Below are 16,501 nucleotides of genomic sequence, written 5' to 3' on the forward strand. Positions count from 1 at the left end.
CAGCTGTGACCTGAGAGCTGATAGCTGAGAGGCAGAAAGCTCTGCACCATAGTGCAGCATAAACCATCCTACAGAGCTAGGGTTAGGGTTAGGCTAAATAGAACATATAGTTTGCTTCTTGTCTCAGGCCGTCGTGTAGAAATCAGAAAATCCGAGAATATAAAATAACCAATTTGTAGCAGGTCAGAAGATAGAAGACCCTTTTCTGATACTGAAGTAACCTGTGGACAGAGGTTAGGGTTAGGAGAGAAATCGGTTCGGTTAGGCAAGAAAATCAGTTTAAGCGAGGTGTTTATGCTGACACAGTTTCTCCACTGCTGCTCAGCCTAAAGAGAAGGGTTGAAGCTGTTAATGTGAGCTTCCTGTGTACAACAACACACTGAGATGCAGAATGAAAATGGTTAAACCCTCATTATATAAAATCAACAACAATAAACATCATCAAACACGTGTCATGGTCAGTCCGTAGAGCATATACAGTATCAGTCAGTCATGTCATGAGCTCAGGGTTTTTATCGTGCACGTGAGCTAAGAGAGAGCCCTCTTGCTCTATGAGAACTATAATTTAGAAAGGCTAGCCTGTGACCTTGTTCTGCTAAATGAGTCAGCAGTGTCACTCTGGGCCCATCAGTGATCCGGAGTTTGATCTTCTTCATCCTCTTCTTTCCTGTAATGGAACAACACAGCACTCCTGCGTTTGTTAATTATCTGTTTTACATAAAAACGTAGGTCACTGGTTGATGCAATAAACACTATTCTGTCAAGCAAAGCTTCATGCAATGTTAGTTTTATGCGTTCTGCATATTTTTTTTTTACAAGCTACACCCTGAAATGCAAGGTTCACAGCACTGTTTCATCTCTCTATTGTCAACATTAACACTTTCCCTTTCCTTCACTCCTTGACCTCCTTTTCTCCCTCACATACTGTACCATGCTACTGTACCATCTCTTTTTTTCTCACTCCACTAGGAATCCTGCTGAAATCATCCTTTTCGCAAGCTATTTACACTCCAAGTTAACATTTGAACCGACTGACTTAACTTTTGAACCAACAGGCCTCTTTCGAATAAGTTTGCCAACTTGGGATGAGACACAACAGAAACAGAATAGAAGAATAGTCCCACAGCAGACGCCACACATACAAGTCTCCTGTCATTCATTTTTATACTTCCCATACACACATACTGCATCCAAGTGATTATACAAATTACTAATTTAGAAAGTGAGGACAATCGAATCGCTAACTTAAGATGGGCACATTAGTACAACCCCTAAAAATCATTTCTTACCCTTACTTATCTATCCTTACTGGGACTTAATAAACTAAGTGAAATTAAGAACCTTATACAGCATCTAAACTTCAAGGTTACACCCTCGATGTCAGCTGACAGCTAAACAAGAAGGATTGAGCTTTAGTGACTAACCTGATGAAGAACACAGAATCACTGCGATAAAACTTATTTAATTCAGGAAGTGCTGTAAATGCATGCACTAAGTGACTCTATGACGAAATTAACATACTGTTATGGGAAAAATTGTCTCTTCCTTATTTCTATGTGTCTTCCTTACTTCTATGCAGTTATTATATGATTTATGACTTATGTTCTGCAATTAATATCTTATGTTTTGTCTTACTGTATGCATTTGACATTTCACCTAGATTGTTCAATGGTTGTCTCTGCCTGATAGACTCTCAACTCTAGCTCCCAAACCCAAGGTCGGGGAGTTGTGTCTCTGTCTGTTGAGACTTGGTGCTCCTTTCTCACAGATAGATGGACGTCAGCGATGCAGGTGTGAGAAAGTAAAAATCTTCACACACACTGCGACAGGGAGGAGATGGTGCATGTTGTCAGGCTTGGGCAGGTGTCGGACCCACATGCACGGCGCAGAAACACGGATGTGATTAAGTGCAGGTTTATTCGGTGATACAGAGTCAGGCGGTCCAGGTCATACACAGTTCGTTCCAGTAGACAATACACAAGGGGGCAGGCAATCTCAGAGTCAAGGTCCAGGCAGGGTTCGGTACACGAGCAGACTTGGCAAAAGTACAGACAAGGATCAGGCAAAAACTCACGGTCAGATTATCAGGCACGGGTCTTTCACAGGTAGCAGGATATACAGGGTTCAGGCAAGAATCAATGGTCGAGGCGGTCACGGTCAAAACACGAATGGCTAACTATAGAATGCTGGAAAGAGTACATGAACTAACAATCTGGCGGCTAGTGTCTGTGAGAGCTGGAGGTTAAATACTGAGGAGTGATTGCTGATTACGTACAGGTGTGAATACTGAGAACCGGAGAGTGACAGGAAGTTTAACAAAATAAAACCGGATGTGACATGTAACATGAATCATGACAGTACCCCCCCCCCTATGGCGTCTTCCACGGCGCCAACGAGCCCCTCCCCCCTCCGCCCAGGGCGGGTGGAGGGAGGAAACAGGAGGAGGGCTCGAATCTCCCCCCCTCGCCCGGGGTGATGAAGCAGGGTGGGTGGAGGGAGGACATCAGGAGGAGGGACCAGCGCCGGAATCCTCCTCGTCTGCAGAGCCGTGGCTGTGTTGCCCCATCCCGTCCGGGGACGGGGCCTCAGGATGTGCTGCGTGAAAGTCCCTAATGAGGGACTTGTCCAGTATGTCCCGGGCCGGCACCCAAGAGCGTTCGTCCGGCCCGTAGCCCTCCCAGTCGACCAGATACTGGAAGCCCCGCCCCCGACGTCTGCAGTCGCGGAGGTCCCGAACCGTGTAGACAGGCCCTCCGTCCACGATCCGAGGAGGAGGAGGCGGTTGATGAGGAGGAACCATGGGGCACGATCTATAGGGCTTGAGGCGGCTGATGTGGAAGGTGGGGTGGATCTTCATTGTCCTGGGCAATGAGAGCCTCACAGAAACAGGATTAATGATTCGGGATATGGTATATGGACCAATGAATTTCGGAGTCAACTTACGGGTCTGGGCCTGCAACCTGAGGTCCCTGGTGGATAACAAGACCTGATCGCCCACCTTGTATTCTGGGCCCGGTGTCCGCTTACGGTCGGCCGCCCGCTTGTACTGGTCCCGTGCCCGCAACATGGTGCGCCGTGCCTGCAACCATGTGCGACGGCAACGCTGGACCAGGGCGTGCGCCGACGGGACGTGGACCTCTTCCTCCAGGGCCGGAAACAATGGCGGCTGGAACCCATAGGCGCACTGAAACGGGGTCAGCCCGGTGGAGGCGCAGGGCAACGTGTTGTGGGCGAACTCCACCCACACGAGCTTGCTGGCCCATGACCCCGGGTTTCTGGAGGCGAGGAGCCGCAATCCTACCTCCAGCTGCTGATTGGCCCATTCGGCCTGTCCGTTGGACTCGGGGTGGTACCCCGACGATAAGCTAACTTCTGCCCCTAGGAGAGAACAGAACTCTCGCCAAAATCGCGAGACGAACTGGGGCCCTCGGTCCGACACAATGTCTGAAGGGAAGCCATGGAGCTTAAAAACATGCTCGAGCATGGCTTGGGCCGTAGCCTTGGCTGACGGCAACTTGGGTAGGGAAATAAAGTGGGCTAACCTGGAGAAGCGGTCTACCACCGTCATGACGACTGTCTTCCCCTGGGAGGGTGGTAAACCGGTGACGAAATCCAGGGCTAGGTGTGACCAGGGGCGGTGCGGTACCGGCAGAGGACGCAGCAGACCGGCCGGTCGCTGATGCGACGCCTTGCCCATGGCGCACGTGGGACATGCGGCGACGTATTCCTGGACGTCCCTCTTCACCGTCGGCCACCAGAACCTCTCCCCCAGCCTAAACAGAGTGCCAGCCACCCCGGGGTGTCCACTTACTAATGAGGCGTGAGCCCACTGGATGACCTCTCCCCTGAGGTCGGGTGGCACGAACAGCCGGTTGGGCGGAACGCCGCAGGGGGCTGGACGGTCGCGGTTGGCCTCCCGTACCCGACGCTCCACCGACCAGGTGACTGCCCCCACCAGGCATCCGGGTGGTAGGATGGACTCTGGTTCTGCTGGATCCTGCTGCGCGTCATACAGACGAGACAGAACGTCAGGTTTCACATTCTTTGATCCAGGACGATACGACAGGTGAAAATTGAAACGGCTGAAGAACAGTGCCCATCGGGCCTGGCGTGAATTCAGCCGCTTCGCCGTTCTCAGGTATTCAAGGTTCTTATGATCCGTGTATACTAGGAAGGGCTGGTCTGCCCCCTCCAGCCAGTGTCTCCATTCCTCTAGGGATACCTTTACCGCGAGCAGTTCTCGGTCCCCAATGTCGTAATTCCGCTCCGCGGGGGATAGCTTGCGGGACATGAAGGCACATGGGTGGATCCTACCGTCCGTGGGATCCCTCTGGGACAGCACGGCCCCAACTCCGGAGTTGGACGCGTCGACCTCCACCACGAACTGCCGCTGTGGGTCGGGCATCCGTAACACGGGTGCCGTGATGAAACTGCGTTTCAGACGCTGAAACGCCTCCTCTGCCTCGCCTGTCCACTGAAAAGCAGTCTTACATGAGGTTAGCGCGTGCAGTGGGGCGGCAATACTGCTGAACCTCCTGATGAACTTTCTATAAAAGTTGGCAAATCCTAAGAAGCGCTGCACCTCCTTCCTGCTCTGTGGGGCCGGCCACTCCTGAACTGCCTGGGTCTTGGCTGGGTCCATTTCGATCTTGTCCCTGCTGACAATGAATCCTAAAAACGAGACCTGGTCTGCATGGAACTCACATTTCTCTGCCTTAACATATAATCGGTGTTCAAGTAATTTCCTGAGGACCTGGCGGACATGAGCAATGTGCTCCTCCTCGGAGCGGGAAAAGACCAGGATATCATCAAGGTATACAAAAACAAAGTCATTAATCATGGGACCGAGTACCTCGTTTACAAACGCCTGGAAGACCGCTGGCGCGTTGGTCAGACCAAAGGGCATGACGAGGTACTCATAGTGTCCATTCGGGGTATTGAAGGCCGTCTTCCATTCGTCCCCCTCTCGGATCCGAACCAGGTGGTAGGCGTTACGGAGGTCCAACTTGGTAAAGTGAGTAGCTCCTGCTAGCAACTCGAACGCGGAGGATAATAAGGGAAGAGGGTAGGAGTCTCTTACAGTGATGTCATTGAGACCCCGGTAATCAATGCAGGGCCGCAGGGAACCGTCCTTCTTCCCCACAAAGAAGAACCCTGCGCCCGCAGGAGAGGATGAGGGACGAATGATACCTGAGGCCAGCGCGGAGTCCAGATATTCCTTCATAGCCCGGGTTTCCTTGGGAGAAAGCTGATACAACCTCCCCTTGGGTGGCGTGGTCCCTGGGCGCAGGTTGATCGCGCAGTCATGTTTCCGGTGGGGCGGAAGGGAGGTCGCACGGGCCTTGCTAAACACTGCGCGAAGGTCGTGGTAGCAATCAGGGACTCCCGTCAGATCGGCCTGCTCGATCTCCTCACCGGCTGTCGCCGTTGCCCCTGCAGGTGCCTGTTGGGAAACTGCGGGCTGAAAGCAAGTGTTCATACAGTCTGAGTCCCATCGGCTCACCTCCCCCTTGCGCCAATCCAGTGTGGGGTTGTGCAGCCTCAACCACGTGTGGCCCAGTACCACCGGGTGGTAGCATGACTCCACGACTAAGAACGTGATTCTCTCGGTGTGAGTGTCAGAAAAGGTCATTATTACCGGCTCGGTTCGATGGGTAACTCTCCAGAGCCGTCGTCCGTCCAGCGCGGCCGTCTCCACGGGGGAAGCCAAGGGGATTGCCGCGATGCCTAGTCGCTCCACGAGGCCGGCGTCCATCAGGCTGGCATCAGCTCCGGAGTCAATGAGGACCGCCTGCTGGACGGATCGGGTACTGGAGACTAGTGTTACAGTCGGTAATGAACGAGCGGAGGCGCTACCTAAAATTGTTCGACTCACCGCTACCCTCCGCGCTAGCGATGAGCCATGTCTTTTAGCGGACAGCGCAGGGCAAGATGTCCGGCCTGACCGCAATACATGCACAGTCCATGGGAGCGTCGACGCCGCTTCTCCTCTTCTGTCAGCCGTGCGCGACCGATCTGCATCGGCTCCTCTGGCGGCGGTCCCACTTCCGGGTTCCGAGGAACGGACTGGCCGCCAGGCTCACGTTGCCCCCTCCTGGGGCTCGTGGTGCGAAGTCGACGGTCCTCCCGCAACCTTTCCTCTCGGTGGTGCTCCCGTTCGTTGCTCCCCAGCCTGCGGTCAATTTGTACCGCCAGGGCGATCAGAGCGTCCAGACTGCTGGGCAAATCCCTCGCCGCCAAGCAATCCTTGACCCGCCGAGAGAGTCCGCGGATAAATACATCACCCAGTGCGGTGGCGTCCCAGCCTGCTTCTGCGGCTAGCGTGCGGAACTCGATCGCGTACTTCGCCGTCGATCTACCGCCCTGCCGAATGTTCACCAGCCGCTGAGCCGCTTCGCGTCCCGGGGTGACTTCCTGGAAGATCTGTTTCAATGCGGTGGCGAAGGCGGCGAAGGTGCACACGCAGGAAGAGCCGTTTTGCCACTCCGCTGTCGCCCATGCTTCCGCGTCCCCCGTCAGATGCGAAATAGCGTATGCCACTCGAGCGCGCTCCGATGGGAACGCGGGTGAATGTAGTTCAAAATGAATCTCACACTGCGTGAGAAATGCTCGACAGTCTCCTGACTCACCAGAGAACCGTAGCGGGGCGCCCAGCCTGGCGTCTGGAGCGACGGCCAAGGGAACCGCTGCGGCCAAAGGCGCAGCCGCGGCAGTGGCGCCCGGGGTCGATCTCGTCTCTCCCGTCGAGCTCTGAGTCAGGCAATTCATTGCCTCAGTTAATCCTGCCATCGCCGCTTCCTGTCGCAAAACACACTCGGCCAATCTCTGGAGAGCGGCGTTGATTTTCTCCTCCTGCTCTGCTGCTCGTTGCTCCTGAGCCATGAGCTGTGCTCGGAGGTTCTCTGCACCGGCGGAGTCCATTTCTGGCCAGATTGTTCTGTCAGGCTTGGGCAGGTGTCGGACCCACATGCACGGCGCAGAAACACGGATGTGATTAAGTGCAGGTTTATTCGGTGATACAGAGTCAGGCGGTCCAGGTCATACACAGTTCGTTCCAGTAGACAATACACAAGGGGGCAGGCAATCTCAGAGTCAAGGTCCAGGCAGGGTTCGGTACACGAGCAGACTTGGCAAAAGTACAGACAAGGATCAGGCAAAAACTCACGGTCAGATTATCAGGCACGGGTCTTTCACAGGTAGCAGGATATACAGGGTTCAGGCAAGAATCAATGGTCGAGGCGGTCACGGTCAAAACACGAATGGCTAACTATAGAATGCTGGAAAGAGTACATGAACTAACAATCTGGCGGCTAGTGTCTGTGAGAGCTGGAGGTTAAATACTGAGGAGTGATTGCTGATTACGTACAGGTGTGAATACTGAGAACCGGAGAGTGACAGGAAGTTTAACAAAATAAAACCGGATGTGACATGTAACATGAATCATGACACATGTAATTTGATTGGGTTAGAAAGACATTCCACCCTAGTCGGACAGAGAAGCTATAAGGCAGAAGCAACTTGAGGATCGTGGGCTCTTTGCATCACACCTTCGTGGTGTGTGCACTGATCTCCCAGCTGGTTTTTGGTTTGTTGATGTGCACGATCAACATCCATGTTTTTTATTTGCTTTCCCCATTATTTTTATTTTCTTTATTATTTCAATAAATCGCACAAAAGGACAACTCTCTCTCATCTACTTCTTTATGGAAAATTTCCACCACAGAAATTGGCGTTGTCGGCAGGATCCCGCGGCAGGTCGTCTGGACGGTGTGACCAGGGACGATAGTCCTGAGGACTAGGGTCGCTCAGCCTCCAAACCTCTACAGACATGTTTTTTGATCTGTGCGTGGTCCACATGTGGGGGACTGAGTATAAAAGACGGCTTCTGAAAGAGGGAGCGCGTTTGCAGAGTGAAGTATTTTCAAGATACGAGGGACCCGGGCCTAGAGGGGCCTAACGTTGAGGAAATACTTCGTGAAAGGCTCTGTCGCCAGATCAGGTTGGTTCCCTTTTTACGGAGACGTCCGATAAAAAGGCATTTTGGGAAGGTTCCGGCCGGAACACACAAAAAATCTAAGGCAGGAAACCACCGGACTCTGAAAGACGGGTTCGGGGCAATTTGAGTCTTCACCACCAGACAGCAACATTGCAAAATTAAAGGTAATTAAAAGTAAAAAGTTAATATGGTTATTAGTGCGTTTCATGTTTCCATGAGTGGGAAACTGGTTATGGGTTCAAAAGGAGAATCGCTTAGTGTAAAAGGACATACGCACCTTAAAAGAAAAAAATTAGAGACAAAAGAAAAGATCTGAAAAAGCAAAGCTATCAAAGCTAAAGCCCTAAAAGAAACAAAAGAGAGATGAGAGTAACAGGAAAAAAGGAGATAACAACTCTGGGGAAGAATTGTTTGCACTCTGCCACACACACACCACACACACACACACACCACACACACACATATCATGTCAAGAGCAAATGCTCCCATTGTTTCTGCTCTCTATTCTAATGCAGAACTGAGCGCGATGAGGGTAAATCCGGATCTGGACTCCTTTCCCACCATCAGCAGAAGAACCGAAGGAGAAGAAGCGTCTGACCAACAGCCAGAACAGGGTGGAAGCTCTGACACCACAGCAGCTGGAGGACACAGACCACAGCATGGACGCCTCACAGACTCCCACAACGTCTGCAGCCGTCACGTTCTGGGCTCATCAGATGAACCAGCTACTACAGACCCTGCACCAGCAGGAAAGGACTGTGTCTGAAGCTTCAGAGGCCGTGAAACTGTCTTACAAGCGTGTGTGTCTGACAGACACCTGCTTATGACAATCAGCAAAGGAAAACAAGGACAGAGCAACAGCAGAGAAGACGTGCTCTGACACAGACACTGGTTGAAACAACAGGAGAGGCTTCAGACGTGATCGGCCCAATAGAGCTGCATCTGAGGATCCAGGAAAGGTCTGTCATTGAGGAACAACTGTCCCATCGAAAGGCTTCACCCACTGGCGCTCACATCAGACTGATGGTTGGGGAAGGAGGAAGGTGACGGTTCCTTTTCACGTGACGTACAAGACGGTACCGCAAAAACACACACACATTCATACACGCAATGAAGAAACACGCTTACAGCTGATACACGCTCAAATTCATGTTCATGCTTATCTGCTCGCAATGAAGAATCGCTTTTTGCTTAAAAAAATCCCCCAGAGTGATTTTAAAATGATGACAAACAGCTAAATGACAACTGCTGCATGACTTTACAGTCTGATGGGTTCAAACTATTTTAACTTGCAACAAATTCAGTAATAAAATCCTTCATGTTTCTAAAAATACTTGTGCACAATATAGGTTTGTCTGGCCAGACTAGAAGACTGTAGAAAACAAAACCAGACCATAGGAAGACTCAAACTGACTGAAACAGACTATCAATGACTATTAAAGGGAAGACAACTATTAGAGAGAAGTAATAATAATTACTGTACGTACCAGACTATTAAAGAAAAACTTGTGCAACATCTGACAGCAAGACACCTTAACATTCATTTTTGCTTTTAAACTTATGCCCAGTTACATTTTTAGGAAGAGATCTGATGTGTAGTTTAGGTATTTGATTGATTTCCACTCCAGACGGAGTGCAGGTCACATCTACAGACATTCTAAATAATCCCTCTTTTGTTGCTGTTAACTTCAGCTCAGCTGTGCTCTTATCATTGGCTGCTGAGGGGGGGCTGTAACTGAGGCCCTCACACAGGCTGCATCACAGCTTGTTTATGATTTCACACACACAAACACACAAACTGACCTCAACTTCCCTCTTTTGGGATAAACAGGTCTGCGCTTGCGATTTCTTTTACTAACGAACAAAAAGATTTTTGATGTTTATTCTACAGTTCCACATGTCCCTCTGTGAAAACATGATGGAGACAGATGCAGGACGTGGGTCCTTTCGTGAACAGATGTCAACGGGGTGGAGACTGGTGAACGACTTCTGACCCCATGTGACGTATTCACCTACTTTGCATACTTTAGAAAACTTTTTTTATTCTGCCTGTCATGTGCAGCAAACAGTGAACTGGGAACCTCCACATTCTAATGACACACTACATGTTTTTATTTTCATTTCAGAGGACGCTCTGACCCAACACTCAGCCTTACAGGAAGCCCTGCTTCCCTGTGGCTCACACACAGACATGATGTAGGTTCAATCAGAGGATGTGAACCAGTGGTCATCGCACCTAAATCTGACCACAGACCATGTAAACAACAACACCCTCTTAAAGGAAGCCATAGATGGCGTTACTGCAGACACCACTAAGATACTGAAACATTGGATGCTACAGGCCACAAAGAGAGCCTGTCTAAATTACAGTTTGTTCAGACAAAGGTTATTTTCTGGGTCATTGTAATTACAGCTGATGGCAAATCCATCTCACCCAACAGAGTTAAAGCAATTTGAAACCTGCCTAAACCGTGCACGTAAAAACAGCTGATGTCTTTTCTAGGTCTTTGTTCTTATTGTAGCAACTTCATTCCTAACTTTACCTTCTCTGAGGCCCCACTCAGGGTTCTGATGCAGACATCTTCATCGTCCACTTCTTGTCTCACGTGGACGTCTGAGGCTGAACAACGTTCACCGACCTCAAACTTGCTCTTCAGTCGGCTCCTACTTTGGGTCTGCCTGACCCTACGCGACCTTTCACCCAAACAGTGGATGAGAAATCAGGTTGTATGACCTCTGTCCTTCTACAGGATCACGGAGGGCGTCCACGCCCTGTAGCCTATTTCTCTGCTAAGCTTGACCCAGTCGCTGCGGGGCTTCCACAATGCCTCCGAGCAGTGGCTGCGGCAGAGAAAGCCGTGCTGGCATCACGTGACATTGTTGGCTATTCTGATGTCACCCTGCTGGTTCCTCATGCCGTGTCTTTGATCCTTCTGGAACAAAAAACATCACATCTTTCTACAGCCCGATGGCTTAAATACAACACCATCTTACTGGAAATGCCAAACATTACTGTCAAAAGGTGCAATGTGCTTAACCCAGCCACTTTGTTTCCAGGCCCTGACGATGGCGAGCCTCACAACTGTGTTTCGGTCTTGAACCAGGTCTGCACTCCGCGCCCAGATCTGTCGGAGGTGCCAATTCCTAACTGTGACCTCGTTCTCTTTGTTGATGGCTCCGCCTCTAGAGACCCTGCTTCGGGCCACTGTCAGGTTGGATATGCAGTCTGCACCTCTCATACTGTTTTACAGTCTGGCGCTTTACCAGGACATTAATCTGCTCAGGCTGCAGAGTTGATCGCACTGACCGAAGCCTGTAAATTGGCTGAAGGGAAGTCTGTTACCATCTACACAGACTCCAGATACGCTTTTGGAGTCACACATGACTTTGGTGCTCTGTGGAAACACAGAAAGTTTTTGAAATCTGATGGCAAACCTATCTTGCATCATGATAAGGTTGCTGATCTGCTCGACGCAATTCTGTTACCAGCTGCAATTGCTGTATGTAAGTGCCCTGCACACACTGGGGGCACTGATCCCATCTCTGCTGGAAACACACGCGCTGATGCTGCTGCGAAGGCAGCTGCTCGACATCCCCTTCCCTTTGTTCCCTGCCTCTTATCCTCCACCTCTACCCAACCTCCCTCTCCTCCCTCTGCTCTCCCTGATCTTCAGACATTCTCTACCCCACAGGAATGCAAGCTCTGGCTGACGAATGGCGCCACCAGTAGCCATGGCGTTTGGTATGGGCCCGACGGCAAACCTTGCCTACCTAAACACTTTTTCCCTCATTTCGCGAAGTTGACACATGGATTAGACCATGTATCAAAGGGGGCAATGTTAGATGCTCTTACAAAACATTGGTACACTAAGGGATTTTCAATCTATGCGCAAAAATACTGTGAAGCGTGTATGACATGCGCCCAACACAACCCAGGTAAGACAACTGCCAAACCACTGGCAGCTCATCCACCACCGGAACAGGCGTTTGACCATTTAATGCTGGATTTCATCGAACTAACGCCGGCAGAAGGTAAAAAGTATTGTTTAGTGATTGTTGATATGTGGTCAAAATGGGTGGAGGCCTTCCCAGCTAAACATGCTAACAGCCATGCAGTTACCAAAGCCTTGCTGACAGAAATAATTCCCAGATGGGGAATTCCATCTAAAATCAGCAGTGACAACGGCTCACACTTCGCAAACCAAGCCCTCGAGGAAGTGGGAAAGTTTCTGAACATCGACATCAGATAGCACTGCTCTTACCACCCTCAAAGCGGAGGGGCGGTAGAGAGAGAGAATGGCACTTTGAAAAACAAACTGGCTAAATGCTGCTCAGAGACTGGTCTCAAGTGGACTCAGGCTCTTCCCATTGTGCTCTCATACATGAGAATGAGGAGAAGGATGAGAACAAACCTCAGCCCCTATGAGATCCTATTCGGTAGACCCCCTATGATGGGACTCCACCCTGAGACCGAGACTAGGATTTTACCACCTACTGAAATGTGCGAAGACGCAATGCTACAGTACTTTAAGAACTTATCCTCTGTTTTGTCCCAAATCTCCAAACAGGTGAAAGCGGCTCTGCCCAAACAGGCGACAGAACCACTGCACATCATTCAACCAGGAGACTGGGTGATCATTAAGGAGCTTCGCAGGAAGCACTGGAACTCAAAGCGGTGGCAAGGTCCCTTCCAGGTCCTTCTGACGACCAACACGGCTGTGAAGATCACAGAAAGAGCGACTTGGATCCACTCCATCCAGGAAGGTCCCGGATCCGACAGACGAACCTCCATCTACATCTCACGGAGAATTCACCACTAAAGAAAAGAATTAAGAAGGACGACCCTCGCTGTGCTCACACACGCACTGAGGCGAGGCTGCGTTGACCGTTCAGCTAAAGGTGTGAGCCAAGCGCCGCCTGAAGCTGCGCCGGTGAATCACACTATCAGACCATACATCTACACACACGCTCCTGAGAAAACACACACACGAGCAGCCTTGAGTTGCCGACGCTGGACGACGTGTAGACTCTTCACATCACGGGAGTGACAGTGACTCAGACGACATTGGGAGGAAACCTGGCGGTGATAACGAATCCCAAGTGTCTCTGTGATCAGCTGATCACAACCTGAAGAACTCCAACGAACTGGCAATACATCAACACACAGGTTGGAAACAATCTAACGCTACTGTTCAACAGGACGAAGCTGATTGTTACAAGACATCAATTGTAACCTCGTTGCGTTAGACATTTTATGTTACTCTGATTATTGCCTTGATCATATGATGTTTCCATGTAACTTTACACAACACTTTTGAATGAGAAACTTTCACATAATTCACAACACTGAGTTTAAATATTAATTTGATGTTTCATTTGCTCACAATCACTTTATTCACTGCTACAAAATTTTTTATCCTTCATCTACAGATGAAAGACAACACAAGCGGCAATATGCATCTTCATTCTGGTTAAATCCCTGAATCTCCTATTCATTATATATTTATACATTAATTGTCTTTATTACATTACAGTCGAATGGCCGTAGACACGTTGTTAGCAGAGAAAAGAGGCGTTTGTGTTATGTTTGGAGACGCATGTTGTACTTACATCCTGAATAACACTGATTCTAATGGTATTGTGGCGAAGGCGCTACACGGCCTTCAGAATCTCAGCTAACTCTGGTATAGGTTTTTTTCCCTTGGAATTGGCTAGACGAAATGTCTGGAAAATGGAAATCTGTTCTCATGTCCGCAGCTGTTTCCTTTATAATTGAGATGGCTGTGATTCTCTTGTTTGGTTTTTGCGTTATTCCACTGGTTAGAGGTCTCATCATGCGTGCGACCTCAGCAAGACTCTCGTATCAAATGACACTATGCACTATGTTTAAAAACCCCAACTCTAATTCACTTAATGACTTTGACGATGGTCTTAGGCTATCTGACCACGAAATATAAAATGATACAAATATGATAATGAGCTTATTTTCTTCGCATGCTCATACAGAGGTTATTCTTGTATAACTACCCACCAAAACAGCTCCCAACCTTTTGTCCCTAAGTTACTTGCATTTTATGTGAAGGTGTATTTTGAATCTTGATGAGTTAATACCCTTATTGTTTCATTTGCAAGGATCTTTTATTATTACAGAATGTGATGTTGACAATTTTTATCCTTTAATGGTTTGATTAATGTGTAATCAAAAGGGGGGAGTGTTATGGGAAAAATTGTCTCTTCCTTATTTCTATGTGTCTTCCTTACTTCTATGCAGTTATTATATGATTTATGACTTATGTTCTGCAATTAATATCTTATGTTTTGTCTTACTGTATGCATTTGACATTTCACCTAGATTGTTCAATGGTTGTCTCTGCCTGATAGACTCTCAACTCTAGCTCCCAAACCCAAGGTCGGCGAGTTGTGTCTCTGTCTGTTGAGACTTGGTGCTCCTTTCTCACAGATAGTTGGACATCAGCAATGCAGGTGTGAGAAAGTAAAAATCTTCACACACACTGCGACAGGGAGGAGATGGTGCATGTAATTTGATTGGGTTAGAAAGACATTCCACCCTAGTCGGACAGAGAAGCTAAAAGGCAGAAGCAGCTTTAGGATCGTGGGCTCTTTGCATCACACCTTCGTGGTGTGTGCACTGATCTCCCAGCTGGTTTTTGGTTTGTTGATGTGCACGATCAACATCCATGCTTTTTATTTGCTTTCCCCATTATTTTTATTTTCTTTATTATTTCAATAAATCGCACAAAAGGACAACTCTCTCTCATCTACTTCTTTATGGAAAATTTCCACCACACATACAGACTAAATAAGCTGCATTCTCACAACCTATCAGAGATGACACATTAGACATAACACAACCTGTTGAACCTGTTGCACAAAGCAATAAACCTAGAAACACAAACAACCCCACAATCACTACTGCATCTAATTGTAATTTCCCCCGTGACTATCTGAGTCTCTAATGACAACATACTGTAACAACTGTGGATAAAAACTACAACTAAAATATTGTAACTTACTAAAGAAAGTTCATATAAACCCACATACAGCCAAACCTCTTGGAGGATAAAACACAGTCAACCACTGACCATCAGGTGAAGCATTTCAACAGCAGAGTGAGTGAATTGGGAACTTTATTTTTTAAATAAAGTTGAACTTTATTTTGAAATATTCTCCATACCTCTCCCTTTCCTTGTAAAATTGAAATATTTTATTTTATTTTATTTTATTCATTTATTTATTTTAAGCTTTTGGCAGCTTTAAGGACTGAGTTATTTTCACCAATTCAACTTATTTATTTTGTTTTTTTAAAAATTTAGATATTTGTCTGAGTCTTAAAGTACTAAAGTGTGCAGCAAGGTGAGAACACAGATTCAGAGGCCTCCGGCTTTTTGGCTTTTGATAACGTCCATTGACACAGTTCATATCTGACAGCCTGCACTGTCTCAGTGGCCCTGCTTCAGCCTCAGCCTTCCTTGGCCGTCCAGGTGGACTCTTGTTCCATCACTGGCTTTGCACATGTCCATACCTCCCACACTGGAAGCAGTTCACAGTTTTTCCACAGCATCCTCGTCTTGCTCCTTGGCCTGGAGGAGTCCCTCCTCTCCTCATAGGAGGTCGTCTTGTCCACCCTCCTGGTAGAATGTACATCACCTGAGGTGTGGCCATGCCTGGTGGTGTAGGTGGGGTCTGAGGCACGCTGGCTGGTTGAGCAGACACCATCCTCCTCTCTCTTTTCTCCCCCTTTGTTCGCTGCTGCTGGCGTGTTGCTTCTTTCACTGCCTCCTTTGCCTGCTTTTGACGCAGCTCAACAGCATGAATCACATGGTCAGTTATTTGTTCTACTGACATGTTGCACAGTTCCACAGTGTCATTCAGATCCTTCTGATCTGGTCTTGAAGGCCAGGGCAGATTTTGACGCTTTGCCCCTTTGACCAGCAGAGGAAGTCCATCAGAAACCTCATTTACCCGTCCGTCACCCACACACACTGATTCCTCATCTGACCCAGCCCACAGTGATCTAACTGCTCTGTCACGCAGATCACTTTCACTGCAGGAATTTCCAATTGATATTTTCTGTTTTTTTTTTTTTTTTTTTTTAAAACGTCTGGCAGTTCTAATAACTCATCCCTCTCCACTGCCCTGTCTGTCCCTTCTAGATCAGCTACCGGGTGAACTGGCTTCTTTCTCCTTCCAGGTTTTGTTTCTTCTGCATCCATCTGGGACGCATCTGAAAGAGACTTAATTATAGTGATCTGATTAGATTGATTATTACAACATTGAGCTGTCTTTTTGCCCATCATTTTTGCACAGCTAATAAAATGCAACACTGCATCACAGATTTGATCTCAACCCACTGCCTCAGATCAAATGTCCCCTCTGTTGGCCAGGGTGACGTAGCCTTATCCGTCCGCTTATTCTATTTCTTCGAATACTTCTGAATCTCCTGAGAAAAGAGAGGATGTTTTCTCATTATTCCTATCCCTGGAG

General features: G+C 48.5%; 1 protein-coding gene across 4 annotated transcripts; it reads left to right on the forward strand.

The window, feature by feature from the left end:
* Nucleotides 1–200: 200 nt before the first annotated feature.
* LOC129605103 (uncharacterized) lies at nt 201–16,108 on the forward strand. Of its 4 annotated transcripts, none has more exons than XM_055514486.1 (3): nt 201–1,791; nt 8,512–8,737; nt 11,481–16,108. In XM_055514486.1, exons 1-3 carry the CDS (start codon nt 1,773–1,775, stop codon nt 12,244–12,246), a joined length of 1,011 nt encoding a protein of 336 aa, XP_055370461.1. In that variant the 5' UTR covers nt 201–1,772; the 3' UTR covers nt 12,247–16,108. The 4 variants fall into 4 exon arrangements, with proteins under 4 accessions (XP_055370461.1, XP_055370465.1, XP_055370464.1 ...); XM_055514490.1 differs by lacking the exon at nt 201–1,791 and adding an exon at nt 7,877–7,999; XM_055514489.1 differs by lacking the exon at nt 201–1,791 and adding an exon at nt 7,895–8,160.
* Nucleotides 16,109–16,501: the final 393 nt, after the last annotated feature.

This window comes from Betta splendens, chromosome 2, assembly GCF_900634795.4.
Source record: "Betta splendens chromosome 2, fBetSpl5.4, whole genome shotgun sequence".
Lineage (NCBI taxonomy): Eukaryota > Metazoa > Chordata > Actinopteri > Anabantiformes > Osphronemidae > Betta > Betta splendens.

Excerpts from the sequence above, each read along its gene's own strand:
- LOC129605103 (XM_055514483.1), top strand. The coding sequence starts at position 8,463 with ATGTCAAGAGCAAATGCTCCCATTGTTTCTGCTCTCTATTCTAATGCA. Across the intron at positions 8,738-11,480 it reads CCAGCTACTACAGACCCTGC|ACCAGCTGCAATTGCTGTAT; the intron begins ACCAGCAGGAAA and ends CGCAATTCTGTT.